Consider the following 20891-nt stretch of genomic DNA (forward strand, 5'->3'; position numbering starts at 1 on the left):
ATAATATTAGAAGCCCCTGTCCATATTTTCTTTAAATTGATGAATTTCTGTTGTATTTTCCTCTTGTATAGTCTAATGTTCAAAATCCCATGAACTGCACCATCATCAATCAGAATTCATTTGTAATTGGTGAACTAGCATCCTCCCCGTGGTAAAACTATTAATAGATAGGATTATGGAAAACGTAGGGGGCATGGTTCTTCTGTAGAGTCATCTGGCTGTAGAAGTAACAGCTTTGATGTGCTACACCCTCCAGAGCGGTCCTTGCTTTGTAAGGGCGTGTTGGAGTAAGTGATGTTCTACACCCTTCAGAGCTGCCCTTCCTTTGTAAGGGCATGTTGGAGTAAGTGATGTGCTACACCCTCCAGAGTTGCCCTTGCTTTGTAAGGGCATGTTGGAGTAAGTGATGTGCTACACACGCCAGAGTGGTCCTTGCTTTGTAAGGGCATGTTGGAGTAAGTGATGTGCTAAACCCTCCAGAGTTCCCCTTGCTTTGTAAGGGCGTGTTGGAGTAAGTGATGTGCTACACCCTCCAGAGTTGCCCTTGCTTTGTAAGGGCGTGTTGGAGTAAGCGATGTGCTACACCCTCCACAGTTGCCCTTGCTTTGTAAGGGCGTGTTGGAGTAAGTGATGTGCTACACCCTCCAGAGTTGCCCTTGCTTTGTAAGGGCGTGTTGGAGTAAGTGATGTGCTACACCCTCCACAGTTGCCCTTGCTTTGTAAGGGCGTGTTGGAGTAGCCACATTGGGTCCTTGTTCCTCTATGTCTTTAGCCAGGGCTCTGCTTTCATAATAATCAGTCACTTTAAATGCTTTCTCATGGGCAAGATGCAGGCCTCCCAAGATGCTACTGAACACACCAGGGAATGATGAGTTCATATATTTTAATTCTTAATAGCTCTACATGTTTTAAAGCTTGTTTGAGGCAGTTTGGGCTTATGTTTGTTGCAATCTAAGAAAGGGGCGAGGCCGAATCTATGAAAAACCTTCCTATATAGTGACATCACTTACCTTGCTGCTGGATGTCTGTAGTCTAGATAAGGTTTTTTTTATATATCTATTCAAATTTGCATAAAGCCTTTATCCAAAACGCGTGTAACTAATAAAAGCGCAGTACACAAATCTATCTATGTTGACACGAATGTTCCAAGATATTAGCAAGGTGTCAAATTCATAAGAGGACAATCAATCGGAGAAAGCCATGCTGAAGATTCGATCCTTTAAGCTTGATTTAAACATACTTTGAGAAGAGAAATGTCTCACAGAATTCGACAGGCCATTCTAGAATTTTTAATCAAACAGGGTTAAAGACCTATAATTGGAAGGAGCGCAAGGCGGCTAGGGACATATCTGGATGGCTTGGTTAGCCGAAGCGTGGTGCCAGGTATGTTGATAAGGGTGGAATAAATCTGATGAATAAGGTGGAACGAAACCTTTAACCCCATAACACATTTGGAAACACCTGTAAAAATAACGAAAAGTAATAGGTAGCCAACAAAAGGGAGGATAAATAAAGCTTAACAGTGTTAGTCCACAACGGACAGATCAAAACCTCTTTTGTAGGATATTTGCATGGGAAATATTTGTATACAATTAATCTGAAAGAAAATGTTTTGCATAATCTGTTGATTATCTCTGATCTCAAAGAACATGAGCACAAGGTGCTAACTCCAAGCTTTGAAATAAAATCAGAACACAGAAAGTGCCTTTGGGGACAATAACACATAATATCCCCTGACCTCCAAGAAGCCCACCTCACCTCTTAAGATTGATTGAAGAGTCTAGAGATGAATGCTCCTAGGTTCACAACTACACAAAGTTAGTATAGTGAATGTGTGTCTCTGGTAGGACCACTCAGACCTTGCATTGCTTGTAATATGAAAGCTGCAAATTGAACACCGTTCCACCTAAAAAGGTCGGAACTGTTGCCCCCAGTCCCTCTATAAAAGGGGAGCAGGTACCGAAGTGACCTTAGGTACTCCTGTAACCTAGAGTGATAGTGGTGAAGTTACGTCCTGCTCCGAAATTGTGGTGTAGTAATTCCATATCTGATAATACTGATAGGAGGGTATTATTAATTACATATACAGTAATTTTCTTTTTTGGGGGGGGGACAGTTAAATAGTGTGAATTTGACCTGAAGGTATCTTAACACTGGTCCTCACAGATAGGTTCCACCCAAATCCATATTAAGAGGTCACTCATAATGAAGTTCAGTTGTTGGTCCATTTAAAATGTGTTGTACGTACGACGTGCAGTTTCATTGAGTGGTAGCTAGGTGCAACTGTTGCTTCCCCATGTTTTGCTGCTTGTAGCCTCTGGATTGGATTGAGAGACCTGTGTTTACAGATGGTTTCACAGTAAGGATGCCTTTTCTTTTTGCCACTTATAGTAGCTGGGTCCTAGTGCCTGCTATCTCACACTGTTCATTTGCAGACTAACACTTGCTTGAGTTTTCATTGAAGATTGTTTAAAAAAATGTGCAGTGGCCCTCATTAGAGTTAAAGTTCATGTTTTGCCAGATCCTGTAATTAAATTGAGTGTCCAAGGTGATGTCACTTCCTCCACTTATATTATTTTTCAGCAATAAAACCACCAAGAGATGTTTGTAGGTTTTTTGAGCCTCCTAAGGTAGGTGTATCCAAGCGCTAAACAAACACACCAAACCATTATCCTGGGGGAAATTGACATGGACTAATTATACTTGGTTTCTACTTGCTCTACTCGCAGTATACATTTTTAGACATTGCGCTAAGTCTGAAGAAACAATGGAATCTTCTGAAAGTTGGATAACAATACTAACCCTACTTGATAAGCATTGTTATGCACCAAGAACCGGTCCCAGAATGTAACTTCAACTCACTGGAATTTTCTCCAGATCAGTTTAACAGAGCCCCAAAACCACCAGGTCGGGGTCAACCGGATCCAGTGATACCCATTTGTAACTGGTCGCATAACATGTCAACAATGGAGAGTTGGGCGCAGCAAATCTCCCTTTCTCTGAATGGGTGCTCACCCTTTTTTGGTGAAGAAATCCTCTTCTGGTGGTGAGAAGAGGTTGACTGATGGTTGGGATTTTCACAACCCCTATCAACCCGCATATTTCCCCTTTGCAGCTATATATAAAGTGTGAATCTTTTTATTGTCCAAATAAAGCAAACAAGGACCGGTCATTGGTTGAAAACCTGGTATGGCTGGAATTTACAGTTGGATCCAGAAAACTGCACTCCCTGCCCTAATTAGGTTGAGCCTAGCGTTGCAGCGCATGTGCTGCTCGCTTTGCGAGGCATGCAGTATTCGGTATAGCGTGGAAGCTCCGTCCACTCTCCACCCATCTTTTTCATTGGCTTAGGTTCTAAATGCTGCCTTCCTATTGGTTTTAGGCTTGTTAGTCCCTCCTTATGACTAGCATGTTGTCATTTGTCTCCTTCCATGGCTACTGGCCCCTTTACTTTCAACACTATTTTCTTCCCGTTTCTCCCATCCACCTCTCCCGCAGTCTGTGACTTCTCGGCCCTCCACTTCCCCCACACTCCAGTTCGTGCCTTTTTGCCCCCCCCAGCAGTCCTGTTTCCAATGCAACAGGTCTCGCGTAAATGCGAGTTCTATTGCATTCCAAATGCTTGTTTTTAAAGTAGTTTGTGCTGAGGAGGAGTAGAGAGCTGGCACAGGATAGTAGAGTGTGTGCAGATCATGCACAGTCATTTAAATTTTAACATGCGCCTGTCCTCCACAGCTCGCCGAGGAGATAGTATCTCTTCTATTCCCTCTCGTTCCCGATAACATCACGGCAATGACGCTTTGACATCCCCCAGGCCTTCTTAACGCCTGAATAAATGCGCGCTTCAAGCTTCATTTCACCGGGACCGCAAAGCCGACATGAGATGCAACTCGATTATATAAGTAAGACGTGGTCGCTGATCACATGGCATATCTTTCCCTTTACGTTTTAAAAAAATCGGTTGACCTGGTATAGGAGCTGGTTTTAACCCCCAATGATCCTGACCGATTTCAAGACCATAACTTTCTTTGTTAAAGAGTCTACTATCCGTGTTTAGTTTTACCAGAACCCGTACTTTAGTGTATACCTTAGCTAAATATTCACTCGCAACTGAAAGAGTGTGTCATTATCACCTATTACCATAAAGCAGTTAACGCTTAAAACAAATGCTGGCCATTATCGTTTAATTTTAGCCTGTTTACACATCTCTCTATTCAGCAAGCTGACACCTGTCTTGCCCGCCGTCATTTTGAGCGCCTCTCCTGCACTTTTGACCCCTTTCCCATTCACACTGCGAGTGTTTGTTCGATATATTTTTTATTTTCTTGTTTAGTCTTAGAAACTAAATGCAGATTTCTTTTTGATTTCTTTTCCATTTTCCCTCATCCATTCTAGGATATGTAACATATGAAAAGAATCACTGGTGACTGCGCCACCTCCCCGAATACAGTGACTGTACTTCTATACTTTGAGATAGTGTTGTTCTATAAACATGTAAGTGTATTAGATTGATCATGTCTTCACTTGTACCTAGTTAAGACTGCGCGTATTAACTTGTTAACTTGCTTACTCTTCACAGCGTAATTTACTTGTGAAAGTTCAAACATTTTTACTGCATTTTAAGAATTACCCGCTTGCTCTCTCCATCGCTCTAACATGAGGGAATAGTTAACCGCAAAATGAATGTGGGGTAGAATGCATTTGCTTTGTGTGTCCCAACTAGAGCTGTTAACTAGAGCACTGCTTTCGGTTTTCTTCCACATTGATTACCTAGTTGCTACCTCGTAACTTCCCCACGTAATGTGGTGAATACGTTTTTGAATTCGAGGATGGCCTGTAATGTGTAAATTGAAGAAATGGAAATTATATCCATGACCACCAAATTACTTAAGGTTTGCTCTACAATAACTATGCTACTCTCTCTTCTCTACCTCTCCTTTTCACTTGCACACATATCCAGCCTCACCATATCTGGCATGTTTAACCACATAACCCTTCACCCTCCTTTCAACACATTGTGCGCTGCTTTTTTCTTGCTTTTCTCTTTCTTTTCTCTTTTGTTCTTTCCTTCTTTTCCTTTCTGCTCCCCCTCCCTGTGTTTCTCTCTCATACATCCAACTTCATCGCACTCAACCCCTTACCCCCACCCCCCTGTATGCTGCACCGCTTTGAATGCATATCCATGGCACATATGACTATTGGAATAATCATGCACATATCACTTGGGATTCTTCACTCTATTGTGAACGTATGTGGTTTTGCCTGTAGTGTTCAGCCTTGAGAAAACCCTCGTCCAAATAGGCCCCACGGTTGAGATGACGCTACATTTGTTTCCGCGTGTCCCAAGTTGCCGGGTAGTGACCCCCCCCCACCCCAGGCTCTGCTTGTGATGCTGCAAACCCACAGTACATAACTGCCGCCTCTCCCTTCACCCCATTACCGGCATCAGCTTACAAGAGGCAGAGCAGACAGATGTATTTCTGAAAAGAAAGGGGCGCATAGCTTTTCACGCGCCGTCTGTCCCTGGAAGCTGCATATCACGTTGCGTAAAAAATGTCAGCTTCGTTAATACTTATTAAATCCCAAAGGCGAGACCGATTGCATTGAAAATGCTTGCATTCTTCAGGCACCTACAAACTTCCATTGCAGGGGGCCAGGAAGAGGGAGTCCACGTTTTAACACGTTCTCACTCCCCACGCGATCAGTACATGAACAGGTCTGCTGAGTATTTTGGCACTACTACAAATGCTAGAAAGTTATGAAAAATTATATTCTAATTTTGAGACAAACATAATTTTTTATGGTAAATCTCAAACTGCCTAACTATGATGTGTATGTTCACCCAGCCCTTTGTTTCTTCTTAAGTTTAGATCCATAGTTTTTAGGTCTCGCGCCTAGTGATACAGTGCGCAGTACTGCTCGCGCAGCGAGAGTCCTTTTGTCCGGGGTTCTGAAACGGACCCTGGAATTGTACATGCTCGTGCGTGTCTTTTTAGTTTTGGCTTTCGTTATAGGGCTTTGAGTGTGTTTTTTTTTTTTTAAACAGAGCACTCATTAGGCCAAAGGCGGGCGCATTGCTCCGCCTATGGCCAATTGGTGTCTGTTACGCGCACCAAAGCCCATGTGGTTTCAATTATCGTGCCCAGACACGGGCACGATAATTGAAAACATATGACTCGCTGTGGCGCGCTAGCACCACTAGCGGGCATGTTTTTTTTTTTTTTTACAATAGCGATCACTTTCAGTGCCGCTTGTTTGCTTTGTCTTGCAATTTTATTGATTGCATTCCTAGATTTTTGGAAACCCCTAGTGTAACGACGAACAGTGTCTGTTAGAAGCTCCACACTGCACAATTGTATGAAAAGCCTGCCGTTCTCCGATTTCCATCCTTTGCTGCGCAGGCCCGAGTAATAAGGGATCCTTCTGCACCAATAGTTTATGTTAAAACCCCCAGGGCATAGCCAAGGTCCATCTATCACATGCCCGAGGCATGTTTTCGAAGTTGCAGGTTGGTGTGTATGTGATTTACCTAAAGACAGATGGGGTAGAGACAAACACAGGCATACGAATGAACGACATCTCTCCAAAGCATTAATTACCACATTACCCAAACGCACTTTTACTCGTTTTTTTTTTAAACGTACCCACCAAGCTTTATTATATCTGTAATGTCGGCTAACCCAAACGTGGATGGAAATGCATGTTTTATGGTGCAAACACCAATTTCTGAACTTCTCTTCATGTTATAATGTGTAGTAATAATACAGCACCACAGACCATAACTTGATACATTTTAGTTATAAACAATATCTGCTTTTTAAAGCAACATATGATTTCCTTGGTTTCCTTTTTTTGCATAGAAGAAATCATTGCATGCTTATTCATGCGTGTATTTTTGGTTTTAGAGTAACACACTTTCACCGCTTTGGGTTGTCAGGGCAATAACATGAATGTGAGGTTTATATATGAAAACAAACATTTTTAGTCACATATATAGATGGATATATAACGTATATAGATTTGTTTTCCCCTCACCTAGGACTGTAAAAGGAGGCTGTATTAGGGATGTTTATGAGATAGGCCTTCTTGTGACGACCTGGCATAATTAGTCATGCTAATTAATCTATTGCCCATTATTGTAGGATTTGCTTCCTGGATTAAGGAAGGTTACATTTAGTTTGCAGCTCTGGTTTTGGTTGGCACCGTAGACAACCAATGCATGAGTGGCATTTCCAGGTCATTGGAGTTTGAGATGCACACGTTTCCTGGTCTTTCCTTTTGGGCCATTGGGCACACGACATGAGGGAGGACATCCTACGGGACCACGGTCTTCATTCTGCCGTCGCAGTGACACTGCTCACATGACCTTGAGCTGGGCCCCTCCACTTTAATCCTGGCTCACATGTTTCTCACTCCAGGCCATGGTATTTCACCCTGTATTTGGCCATTATTGATTAGTCTTCAGTGTTTTCTTCTCTCTGTATACACCCTGCAACGTTTTCTAATCAGGATAATATTTCTTCTTTTCTTTGGGTAATCATTTGTCTTACTTAGTGGGTTAGATCAACGTGTTCAGTTTTCTTTTTGCACCAGTGCTGCAGATATGATTTTCGTGGATACTTGTGTTTTAACGTGGTTTTATTTCACTTGTGATTAGATGACCCACAAAATGTCATTGCTTTTTTGTTGAGCAATAAGGCAGAGTTCTTCAAAACATTTTGCTCTGATTTTTTCTCCCCTCCCCAAAGAAACAAGCATTTGCAATGCAATAGGTCTCGCATTTACACAAGTTTGAGCTATTGACATTGTAAATGACAATGCCTTTCATTTATGTTTTGGTTTTAAAACATAAAATAAAAGGAATTGTCATTTACAATGCCATTAGCTTAAACTCGCGTAAATGCGAGACCTATTGCATTGCAAATGCTGGTTTGATTTTATGCAGGGCCCGTGCGAAATTGCAAATATGCGAACTGAGACCCAGGACTGCTTAACAACTCACACCTGACCTGCGGCAACTTTAGGATTAGTCACTTTGCACTATATTTAAACACCTCTAACCATCATGTTTTATAGCGGTTGTTCAGCTTCTGCTGGATTTATAGACAACCTCGCTTTGCATTCTGGGACTTGGAGGCCAATGGCAGTATTAGGAAAGGGTGAAACTACCAGTAACAGCTTGCAAGAGTCAAATGGAGCCAAATAGGACCATTGAAGGTGACAAATGTTACATGAGTCTCCTTGGCACACAGACAATGCTTAACTGAGACACGGTCCTCAAGGACAGCACTTTTACGCCCCACCACTTTCAAATGTCACCAGCTGACACTGATCATAATTGGGTGAGTTGCGAGTGTGAATTGTTTAAAATTCAATTTGTGTAAGAAATCAGGTTTTAGATAAACTTAGGATACATTAGGCCTTGTTGTCCATCTTTACTGTGAAGTTGCATTCTAACACCTGATTTGAACTGTTTATTCTTTGCCATAATAAGGAACTCATAGGCTTCACTTGGTGAAAAAGTGAGTTTCCGAAGCTGACTAAGCAGAGTGTACTTTCCCAAGGATAGAATCACTGTCCCAGACTGAAAAACATACTAACATTTCATGTGCTGAGAACAGATGTTGTGAACACCACAACTCCATATAGTAGAACAGAAAAAAATCTTGGCATCTATTCTGTTGTCATTTTTTCTTTGCTTGATTCCGATTGGTTATGAGCACGTGAACTATTTACAAAAGTAGTAAATATATGAAGCTTTTGTCTATAGCTCTATAAAAGAGTGCAATTTCCCCATGCTAGGAGGAAACCCTTTCCCCCACCAGCACTCCACTCTAGGACTGCAAAACTCGACCGCCTGCCAGATTACAAGTAATCTCGTGGTCTGGCGGACGATCCTTTGGCATTCCCATGGCTGTGCCTATTAAAAAGGCACGCCATGGGAATGACAAAGCCCATTCCTGAATGGCATGGACCATGCAATAAAGGGGGTGACTGCATACAGGCAGACACAATATGTGCCCCCCTGATGCACCCCATTGCCCTGAGGCAACAGGTGTCCCTGTAGGACCCCATTTCCTTCTTCGCCGCCAAAATGTTCATGGCGGGCTCTCGCCATGAAAACTATGGCAGAGAGGAAACTCTTAATATGCTTGGCAGTGCCGCAGTGGCACTGGCAAGCATATTGCGGCCACAATACCGCCAGGGCTCTCCGATGGCAGTTGCGGTGGTCCCATGGTGGTCCAACTGCCAAAATTTTATTAGGGCCATCATACCGCTGGTGTGGGCGATGTTTGCACCGCCACCATTGCTAGAGGGGTCTATTGGACCACTGTAGTCATAATTAGGCCTTATGTCATTTGATGAATATGTTTAGCGTTTTTGCACTTAAATGTATGTAGTATATCTTCAAAATGAGATCCTGGTCTGTCATTCTTTGACAGAAATACTTTAGTCTTGTCATCTGTGCCATCACATTTTACCGTAAAGGGAGACAGGTCCAGCAGGGAGTACTAAAGTTAGATAGGGAATACACCACTCCCGATCCAGTGCCAGACAACTCGGGAGAGCAAAATAAAGTGTGGGCAGGCATGGTGACCCTCCTGCTGTCGAATCTTTGCCCAAAACTATTCCTAGTTACACAAGCAGGCATCAATTGTGTAATATGCGGTAATTGCACACCACAAGAGCAATGCTAAATTGTTCCGGCATAAATACAAGTTCGCCCAGGCTTATTGACAGTCTATGACTCCAACTGATGTCATAAACCATTGATGAGCTAACATCCAGCTTGGGTTGGTAACTAGTTTGCAAAGGTAAAGTGGTCCCCTAAGGAGCCATTTCCCTTTCGGAGTTATGTTGGCAACCTCACGACAAAGAAGGTTTCCAAAACTGAAAGCTTTTAATTTTAATAACAGCACAAGTTCCTTTAAGGAACACGGGCCGCTTTATTTATTTTATTTTAATTTTTTTTTAAGAGTTTTCCATTTTGATGTGCAATGGGAAAGATAGTGATGTGCTGTTCCTTGCAGACAACTCTCCCTGTGTTTACATGCAAATTGGTGCCTGCCTCATGAATATTAGGTAGATTGTTCTGCAACTCCCTGTGATTCAGTATTTTGTGAACCGACTGAACAGTACAAAAGTCGTTTTGCAAAATACTGTTTAATTCTCAACAAGTTTCGTCTGAATTCGTGACCACTTTTTGCAAATTAAATAATATATCAGAACCTTAACTTTCATAACGCGATGGTTTCAAATTATATTTACTCCTTGTTTGCAGTTATTCCTGGTGGTAAGCACCTATTTAAATCTGCATAAGGCATAATAACACAAAATCTAAGCTCTTTAGATGCCAGCTGGGTAAATAATGATGTTCTTCTGCTATTTGCACGGCTTCTGGCTAAGTTGTGCATATTGTCTGCTATTTATCTAACCTCCCAGTGAATAATGTATTTTCTATTTGTTAGGCCACCGGCCAAACAGTACATTATTTTAGGCCAGCAGTCAGGTAAGTATTACATTTTATTTCTATTTGCCATTCTACCGATGAAATAGTATATAATAACTTCTACTTAATTAGCATTCAGTAAAATAATTAGGTGTATTTGCTATTTGCATGGCTGCTGGCCACATTGCAAATAAAATCTGCTGTTCTGCCAACAGATAGATAAGGAGTGAAGGTCTTGTTTGTTTGCTTGACTGCTGCCAAATAGTAAATAAACTCAGCTAATTGGTCCGTGGGCAGGTAAATAGTAGATTTTCCTTCTTATGTGCATGGCTGCTTGCCAAACGGTGCTGAATCTTAACTATTTAGCCAGCAGTTAGTTAAACAGTGCCATTTTTCTGCTATTTGCACGGTCGCCAGCTGATCATACCAAATCTCTAATCATTAGGTAGTGGCTGAGTAAAAAGCACAGTTTCTCTGCTATGTTGAAGGCCACCAGCCAAAGAGTGAATCATTTTTTCTATGTAGCTAGTGGCCAAGTAAATAGCAATGGAAATTTATTATTTTACCAGTGGCCAGCTAAATATTTGCTACCTAATGTTTGGTTTACATAACCGTTGCTACTACCAAGATCAATTGAACTATCTGGGGAAAAATGAAAGGCTGAGTCAGCTATTTGATCATCAATTGACCTAGAGTGTTAGTCGCATCCTGCATCACCCGCCCACTCTGGGCACAAAGACTGCGTTACAATTATCGCCGCTTTAGCGGCAGAGATAATGGGCTTGATAATATGCCGCAGAGAATTCCCATAGAAGCCCATGTTCTGGTGTCAACATGGGCTTCTATTTGAATTTTCTGCGGCATATTATCAAGCCTATTATCGCCGCTTTGGCGGCAGTTTTCTGCCGCCAAAGCGGCGATAATTTTAACGCCGTGCTTGATATGCCCCCATGTGCTCCTAATCTGCAGGGAAACCTTAGTCGGAATCTGGCAACGGGTTTACTAGTTCAGAATGTCTGCTAATTAACTGGCGACAACATAAATTGTAAGGTTTCTTGACTACATGGAACTTAATCTCTGCTAATTTGTCAGTGTCCTGGTAAATACATGATCTTCGCTATCTAGTTGTGGCTGGGTGATTTTCTGTTTGCAGAGCTGTGATGCAAATAGTATAGGATCTCCACTATTTAGTTGGAGGCTGGATTAATAGTGATGTTATTTTTTTGCTGTTTTCACTGCTGCCAGTCAAATTGTACATGATCTCAGCCATCTTGTTGACTGATGGGTAACTAGTGAAGTTTCTCTACTTTTTACATGGCCACTGCTCAAATAGTACTTAATCTCTGTCAGCAGCTTGGTGAATAATGAAATCTACTACCTATTTATGGGACAGCTGGTCAATTAGTTTATATTCGCTGCTATTTAGCTAGCAGCCGAGTAAATAGCAGTAGAATAACCGCTACCTTCTTTTCATTCTCGTTTGTGAATTTGTATGATTAAAGGAAATACATTAATCAAATTGGAAAACCAGGGAGTTGGGTTTGAGCAGCCATTTAATTATTAGCCTGTGACAATTATTGGTTCTATCTCTTTGACGCATAATTAGAGAAAACTGCTAGTGCAATGTGTTTGCTTTGTGTTTAAATTGCTAGTATACTGTGCTAAGAAAATCTGGACATGGAAAGTTTCATTGTGTGAACAGTGTGCATCTGAGGTATATGAAGTGAGTCAGGAGTAGAACAGTTACTCACCCTCCTCTCTTTTCAAGACATAGTCCTCACTCGCGGCGCTGCTCCCGGCATTGCCACAGATTGCGGACACTCGGAATCTGTAGGATGATTTGGGGTTCACTCCTTCGATGGTGCAAGTCTCGACCTTCTGTGCAGTCAGTTGCTCCTTCCACCTCTTTATATCTGTAGATTCCTCTGTGATTTCAACCTTGTAGGCACTTACTCTGATGCCAGCACCAATGGTGCCAGGCTCTTGCCAGGTGAGTGTGATGTCTCCGGGTCCATTCTGCCGGCCTGTCACCTTCTTAGGTGGGCTGCAAGGAAGGGTCTTGATCATAAGGGTGGGTTTACTTAGTAAGGTGACCCATCGAGCAGACTTCACTGATTGTCTGAACTGGTACAGGCAGTTAGGACGCAGACCGGTCACTGTGACTGTGTCACTGGTGTCCTCTCCTTCAACGCTGCTCCAGACATGTTCACTCCTGGTCCTGTACTCGATACAATAGTTCAATACTGGATCGGTCGCACCAGGCAGCGGTGCACAGGTGAGCTCCACTCTGTCATGAGATATTCGACTTATCTTAGGGGTGTCGGGGCGTGGTGGGTGGAAGGCTTTATCGTTTAGAACCCCCCGCTCATACAAGTAAATCGAAACACCTGGATTACTGGGATCAGAAACTGAGGACACAACAAACTGGATCTCCTCATTTGAGGCATTGAGCCTTGTAAACTCCATGAACTCCTCCACGAAGGCTCTAGATCTTTCGTTCACGTCAGCATCATTAAGCCACCCTCCAGTGGTTGGGCGGGTGGGTTCCTCAAACTGATTCTTTGTAAGCCAGGAATTTAATTCTGATAGAAAAGGCTCCTCTTCTCCTAGTGAAGTGAACAGGAGTGAGATCACACGTTCCAATCTGAGGTCACGTAAGACTTGTTTCATTTCCAACTGAGAAGGTACAATTTTCACTGCTTTTGACTGGGTCAACAAGTCTATGTATCCACTGACGAAGTTTACCTCATTCTGTTTCAATTTCAGAAATTCAGAAAGTTGCGTGGTACTAAATGGGGATTTTTCTTTGGCAGTTAAAATGTCCACCAGTGCACTCTCCTGTTCTCCACCTCCTCGAACAGCGGGTAGGATTCTAGCTAGGTCTGCTTGGAAGGCCATTCTATACTGTCTGCACAGCTTCTTGAATCTTTCGATCCTGTTCCTGATGTCAGCGAAGTGACCAGTGGCCGGCTGGGCGAGCATGTCATTGCACTCCATGTCAAACTCATGTAGCTCCTCCATGGCAGCTTGAGCATCTTCAATCAGCTGAGAACTGATGCTGCGCACCAGCCGACACGCCTTGGAGTCCAGCTTGCTCAGTGGATACAGCCAGACCATTGAAGGTATTGCATGCTCGCCATTTGGTCCTAGGAGCGATGGGAGGCGTTTATAGATATTAATGGCCTCCTCATAAGTGGAAGGGTTGTTTGTTAAAGCAAAATCCCCATGAAACGTGCAGCTGAACTTTTCAAATTTATGCCTGTCATCCTGTGATATGGTAAGGGCTCCTTTCCCCCCAATTTCAACCTTTGGTATTTTGCTAACAGCAATCTTTAATTGCCCATGAATGTTCTTCATTTCCTCAGATGAGGACACTTCTCGATCGAACACAAAAAACGCCTGTGCCCCATATAGCACAGCAGTTATCACATGGGTTGCCATATTTTGGTCAAATATTTCTGGATAAGAGATATTGTCTCGTCCTAAATGTGTCATGGTCAGTTGTTCAAACTTGGTCGTGGTTGAATATTGTAGAGTCACTCTGGCTTGTTTCTTGGAAGTCTTTGTCTCCATTAAATATTTTGCTGCTCCGCCCACCTCAACCATCCCCCCCAGGAAACTTGCTTTCAGGGAGGCAGAGATATTGAGGGCAGAGGCTTTGTCTTCAATGCTGTCTTTGGCAATGATTTGAAAATGTGTTTTCGGTTGTTGCGTGACACACACATCTTTCTCTATGGTCTTCTTATCCCATAAAGTAACACCTGAAATAACAAGAACATGTCATTTAAATGAGGCTGCAATGGTCCTATGATTTTGCAAAAGATTCCACATTTTTAGGCTGAAAAGCCACTGATTAGAGTACTCAAATCTTCCTTGAAGATTTGATCAATATTGGTCAAAGTTGGACTCTGTGGTGTAACATTAGACTTTCTAGGCATAGGTTCATACAAATTGATAAATCCTGACTAGTAAGATGGGATACCTTCGGTGAAACTCCAAAAGTGGTTTGCACTAAGTAAGACCCTAACCATAGGAGCAACTTCAGGTAGGAACCTGTGTCTGGAAGTGTTAGACCTGTCAGCCCTTTGGGTGGTCCCTCCTCATCATTATTTATTTTGTCCCACTTTTGCCTCAAACCCTGTTAGTATTTTTCCTTTTTGGGAACCACCAGACTTTTTAGTATTGACGCAGATTCAGGGAGCCATTTTAGCTACCCCTGGAACTTCTGTCTGAGGGCCTGGAGCACAAAATGGTGGCCACCCATTGTCACCTGTGACATCACTGGAACCTACTAGAACCTTCTACAACATTCTGGAACCCTGTGACAGTTGGAGGCGGTTTGGAATGTTGGGAAGCTAAGCCAGAGTTGACAGTTGGAGCTGGCAGTTGGCACCTGACTGGTGAAGAGAGAGCAGCAGAAACCTGAAGGAGGAAGGAGTGAGGCAGCAGGGGTGGAAACTTGTGCCTGGAGTGGGGTCCATAAACCCACCCTTGATACTAGTCCCTACTGACTGAGCCCAGCCTGGAGCCCTGTGTGGGAAAAAGCAAGAAAAACCATCTTAAGGACCTGGACAGCAGGAACAGGCCTTAGAAGTAAAAGAACAGCAAGTACCTGACCTGGTTACTGGTAACTACCTGAAGTCCGACGTCGAGAAGCCTGAGACCTGGAGCCCGAGGTGGAGAAGCGGCGCTGACTGGAAAGCAGACGTCGTACCCGGAGCCGCCAGAGGTCGAGAGAGGGCGCCGACGGAGGTCGTGGAGAGTACCAGAGGTCGTGGAGGAAGTCACCCGAGGTCAAGTGTGCGGCGTCGACGGGGGAGTAAAGTCCGCCCTCCGGAGTCGCCGGAGACCGAGGTGAAGTGTGACGGAGGTCGGGAGTGGAGATCGCACTCCGGAGTCGCCGGAACCTGAAGGGAATCGTGCCGGAGGTCCGGAGTGGAGGTCGCACTCCGGAGTCGCCGGAACGGAGCACCGGAGGTCGGGAGTGGAGATCGCACTCCAGAGCCGTCGGAAGTCTACATCGAGTCAAGACTGCCAGACGTCATCGAACCGGAGGTCGACATCGAGCCGAGGCCGCCGACATCGAACCGGAACCGCCTATCGACGTCGTCAAGAACTGACATCGCGCCGAGGCCGCCGACATCGAACCGGAACCGCCTCACGGCGTCGACACGACTCCAGCGGCGTCGGAGCTTCATAAAAAGGGCAGTAAGTGGAATAGAGGGCGCCTAAGGCCCTGTGAAGCCCTAAAAGACTATCCTAGAGGCTAGAGAGGTGCTGGAACCAGCTTGATAGTGCCAGGGGTGAGCTGAGACTAATACAGAGGGATTGTGTAGGGTGGGAGAGCCAGATCTCTAGATTCCCCCTTGATCTACCTCAGTTTAGGCCTCAGCCTTGTCCAAGCCAGGGAGTATAACCCTCAGGCCATCCAAATCTCTACAAGCTGGGATTGGGTCAAATCATCCCATAGTACCTCAGGAATGAGAACTGATTTTCAAGTGTCACTGTTGGCTTTTATTATTTATTGGGAGCACTGTATTTATTGTATTCTTCCTATTTATTGTTTCACAGTATTTATTGTCGCACAATACTTATTGCCTCATAATATTTAATTGCCTGTCATGTAATGCACTTATATTTATGCCTTGATTATTTATGATCTACCTTATTTATTGAATCGTTAAGACAGTATATATTTGACGTACCCTTCTACAGAAAAAGCCTTGTGTACTGTGATTGTATTATTATTTATTTAATCAGCAACTAAGCGAAAAGAAGATAGAGATATATTTTCAGTATAATTTTTACGGTGTAGTGTCGTTTTTGGAACGGATGCACGCATGGTTATTGTGTGGGTATAGTGTATGCTTAACACGGTGCCTTTCTTCCCGCTCGAGCCAAGCTACCACAGCGTGTCTGGGAGAACACCACCACCACCCTTCCGGTGTGGGAGTGGGTTTTTCTAACATGATTGGTGTTCAGCGGTGGGATTGAGCTGTGCCTACGTATACTCGACAATAACTGTGGGTAGTCCATAGGCCTACACCGGGAGTTTTCTCAAAGCGACCTTCCTAATTGTGAGTTTTTGTTTTTCCAAATTTACTCTGGTGGTGGGAGGAGGTATTATATAAGGTACCCCCCTGCATTGCTTCTGTAAAAACCGGTCTTCTGTTCTGAGTGGGCAAAATGGAATTTGTCTTAGAAAATGTGGAAAGTTATACTGTGGCCCAACTCAGAGAGTTCTGTCAGAGAGAGGGGGTGTACTGTCCCCCAGGTGCCAAGAAGGCTGAACTCCAGACCAGCTTGAGGGCTTGGTGGGAGGCACGACGAGAGAGTAAGGCTGAGCAGGAGGACAGGGATGGAGAGCCTGACAGCGAGGGGGCTGGGATGTACCAACCTGAAGTGGGGAACCTAGTAGCGGGGCCCAGAACCATTTCCAGGAAGGGCAGCACTGTCTCTAGCGGGGGCTTATCTGAAGTAGAGTTGACTGACCGGAGGGAAAAAAGACAGCTCACATGGAAGTTAGCAAGGCTGGAGAAAGAGAAGGAGGAACAGAGGATGGCTCACGAGTTAAGACTGAAAGAGATAGATCTTCAGATCCTAAGAGTCGGGGCACACCATGTTCCTAATGGTGGCAGCGAAGAAAGAGAGTTCACTAGGGAACCCAAACCCTACTTGCCGAAGGACATAGTGGCTAGCTATGGTGTGGGCGACGATATTGCCAAGTGGCTAGCGGCCTATGAGGTCTCGTTAAGGGCCCATGGGGTTCCAGAGAAGTACTGGGGAGGGGGATTGTACAGGTACATGCCTCCAGCTGGTAGGGATGCATTATTGGCCCTAGAGCAGGATGAGCAGACCCACTACCCCACCATGAAAGTGGCGCTCATACGAAAGTTTGGACTAACACCCGAGAAATACAGACAGAAGTTCCGGGGTAGCCACAAACTGGGCACACAGAATTGGGTGGACTTCCTGGACTATGCAAAGAAGGCATTAGAGGGTTGGATTCAGGGCAGTGAAGTGAGGAACTACGAGGGGTTGTTTGATTTAGTACTGAAGGAACACCTGCTCGAAAAATGTTTCCCTGAACTGCGTCAACACCTGGTGGATAGCAAGCTGACCAATCCCCGGAAGCTTGCTGAGGAGGCGGACATTTGGGCTAGTACCCGGGTGTCCACAAGGGGGACTGGAGGGGATACTCAAAAGGCCGGACAGGGCGCCCCCCAGAAGAAAGAGGGAGGGGAAAAGAAAAAGGAGTTCTCCAAAGGCCCCCAAAATAATTTCCAAGGAAAGGGAATAGGATTCACCCCTAGGGCTAACCCACCCAGAAACCCTAATCCTGGCCAGAGTCAGCAGCCAAGGGTTTTCCATTGCTTCGAGTGTGGTGGCGTTGGACACTATAAGGGAGATGCGAAGTGCCCGAAACGACCACCCCCTCCCATTGGAGGAAAGACCCCCGGAGTAGCTAGTACAGTGCTCGGGGAGGAGATGCCCTTAACTAAGGGAAGGGAGTGGGCGGGTGTCACTTTAGTGTCCCTGGGAGAACGGGAGATGGTTCCTAAGATCCAGGTGCCCGCAAATACCGTAAAGTATGGGCAGTGGGTCACCATCAACGGCCAATGAGGGGAGGCTCTGAGAGACACAGGAGCCAGTATGACTATGGTACGTAGCCAACTGGTGTCTCCAGAGCAGGTAATTCCCGATGTACTCCACCCAGCCGCGATGGCTGACGGCAGAACCGGCCACTATCCAGTGGCCGAGGTTCCCTTTGAATGGGAGGGGGTTGCAGGTTCACTTCGAGTTGCCGTAAGCCCTGCCGTGCCAGTTGATTGTCTGCTGGGGAATGACATGGAGCACAATGCTTGGAAGGAGGTGGAATACCGGACTCATACTGAGATGCTGGGTACACCTGACTGGGCCTGTGTGAGCACAGGGTCCGCGACTACCCGGAGAGGGAGTTCGTTTCGGCTGGAGCCTGGAACAAAGGCCCAGCCAGCTGCCAGTCAAGGGAAGAACCGAGGACAGGAGGAGCCTGCCTCGGCGTCCACACCCCGTAGGACGGATAGGCCACCGGAGGTGGTGGACCAGGAGTCTGGGGTGGGGGATGTTACCAAACTGGAGGACCTACCCATCCCGGCCGAGTGGCACGTGGAGGGAGGCCCGTCCAGGGAGGAATTCTGCCAGGGCCAGAGGGAGTGCCCTACCCTTGAGGGGCTGAGGCGTCAGGCCAAAGCCCAGGCAGCAGGGAACGTTGAAGGGAACTACAGTGTTTACTGGGAGGATGGCCTCCTCTGCAGTGAACCCAAGGCACCCCTACATGGATCGTCACGAGCCTTGGTAGTCCCTCAACGTTATCGAGCCTTCCTTCTGGAGCTGGCTCACGAGATTCCATTGGCAGGACACCTGGGGCAAGACAAGACCTTCGCCCGTCTTGTCCCACACTTTTATTGGCCTCAAATGAAAGTGTCGTCCGATACCTACTGCCGGACATGTGTGTCTTGCCAAGCCAGTGGGAAAACAGGGGTGAAGCTGAAAGCTCCCCTGGAACCACTTCCTGTCGTTAGCACCCCCTTTGAAAGGGTGGGCATCGACATTGTGGGTCCGTTAGATCCGCCAACATCAGCTGGTCACAGGTTTATCCTGGTTCTGGTGGATCATGCCACACGGTACCCAGAGGCAATACCTCTGAGGACCATAACAGCACCTGTTGTGGCTAGGGCCCTGATGGGAATCTTTACCCGAGTGGGTTTTCCCAAGGAAGTTGTGTCCGACAGGGGGACCAACTTCATGTCAGCGTACATGCGGGCCATGTGGAAGGAGTGTGGAGTGACCTACCGGTTCACAACTCCTTACCACCCCCGGACCAATGGTCTGGTGGAGAGGTTTAACAAAACCTTGAAAGGCATGATCAGAAGTCTGCCTGAAAGCCTGCGGAGGAAATGGGACGTCCTCCTACCCTGTTTATTGTTTTCTTACAGGGAAGTGCCACAGAAGGGAGTGGGCTTCAGCCCCTTCGAGCTTTTGTATGGGCAACCTGTACGTGGACCTCTCAACCTGGTGAGAGACGGATGGGAAAGAACTCCCAGAAAGCTTCCCCAGGATGTGGTGAGCTACATGCTGGCCTTCCGGAGCCAAATGGCTAAGTTGTGGAAGCAAGCTTCTGACAACTTGGAAGCCAGCCAAGCAGTAATGAAGGCGTGGTATGACCACAATGCTCACCCGGTGGAGTTGGAGCCTGGCCAGAAGGTGTGGGTGATCGAACCGGGAGAGCTTAGCGCCCTCCAGGATCGCTGGTCAGGACCCTTTGAGGTATTGGAGAAGAAGGGTAAGGCTACCTACTTGGTGGATCTTAAGACCCCTCGTCAGCCCCTACGGGTGCTGCATGCCAACCGCCTCAAACCCCACCACGAGAGGCCCGAAGTCATCTTGATGATGGTGACTGACGGAGGAGAGGACGTGGAAAGCGAGCCTCTCCCCGATTTATTTGCGTCTCAAGAGAAGGATGGGTCGGTGGAGGGAGTGATTCTCTCCCCCTCCCTAACTCCTGAACAGCAAGAGGACTGCCGCCAGGTCCTGGGACAGTACTCTTCGTTGTTCTCCCTTGTCCCAGGTAGGACTCACCTGTGCGTCCATGATGTGGACACAGGAGACAGCCCACCTGTGAAGTCCAAGATCTACCGGATGTCAGACAACGTGAAGGCCAGCATTCACAGTGAAGTCACTAAGATGCTGGAGCTAGGAGTAATCGAACCTTCCAGCAGCCCCTGGTCCAGTCCGGTGGTGTTAGTACCAAAAACCGCACCACCGGGTGGCCAACCGGAACTGAGGTTCTGTGTGGACTACCGGGGACTGAATTCAGTAACCAAAACTGATGCTCATCCGATCCCTAGGGCGGATGAATTGACTGACCGGCTGGGAGCTGCCCAATATCTAAGTACCTTTGACCTTACTTCTGGGTACTGGCAGATCTCTTTGACTGATGGAGCAAGGGAAAGGTCAGCCTTCTCCACGCCCAATGGCCACTACCAGTTCTGTGTGATGCCCTTTGGGCTCAAGAACGCACCTGCCACGTTTCAGCGCCTGGTAAACCAGATCCTCACCGGAATGGAGAGTTTCTCTGCTGCTTATCTGGATGACATAGCCGTCTTCAGTAACAGCTGGGAGGATCACTTGCGTCACCTGCAAGCTGTTCTCCAGGCCCTGAGACAAGCTGGATTGAAGATCAAGGCCAGCAAGTGCCAGATCGGGCAGGGGTCGGTAGTGTACCTTGGACACTTGGTGGGTAGGGGAGCGGTGCAACCCCTCCAGGCGAAAATCGAGGCTATTATGGCCTGGGAACCCCCCAAGACTCAGACTGAGGTCCGAGCTTTTCTGGGCCTCACGGGATATTACCGCCGCTTCGTGAAGGGGTACGGTACCATTGTGGCCCCCCTCACGGAGC

The 20891-nt window shown here is 46.0% G+C and overlaps 1 protein-coding gene across 1 annotated transcript in view; it reads right to left on the minus strand.

The window, feature by feature from the left end:
* Positions 1 to 20891, minus strand: part of LOC146830022 (verrucotoxin subunit beta-like) — a 297695-nt gene that overhangs the window by 60106 nt on the left and 216698 nt on the right. Inside the window, exon 3 of the mRNA XM_085604256.1 lies at positions 12202 to 14211. Coding sequence (XP_085460382.1) covers positions 12202 to 14211 — 2010 coding nt within the window. The remainder of the gene's footprint in view (positions 1 to 12201; positions 14212 to 20891) is intronic.

This window comes from Triturus cristatus, chromosome 5_1, assembly GCF_964204655.1.
Source record: "Triturus cristatus chromosome 5_1, aTriCri1.1, whole genome shotgun sequence".
NCBI lineage: Eukaryota > Metazoa > Chordata > Amphibia > Caudata > Salamandridae > Triturus > Triturus cristatus.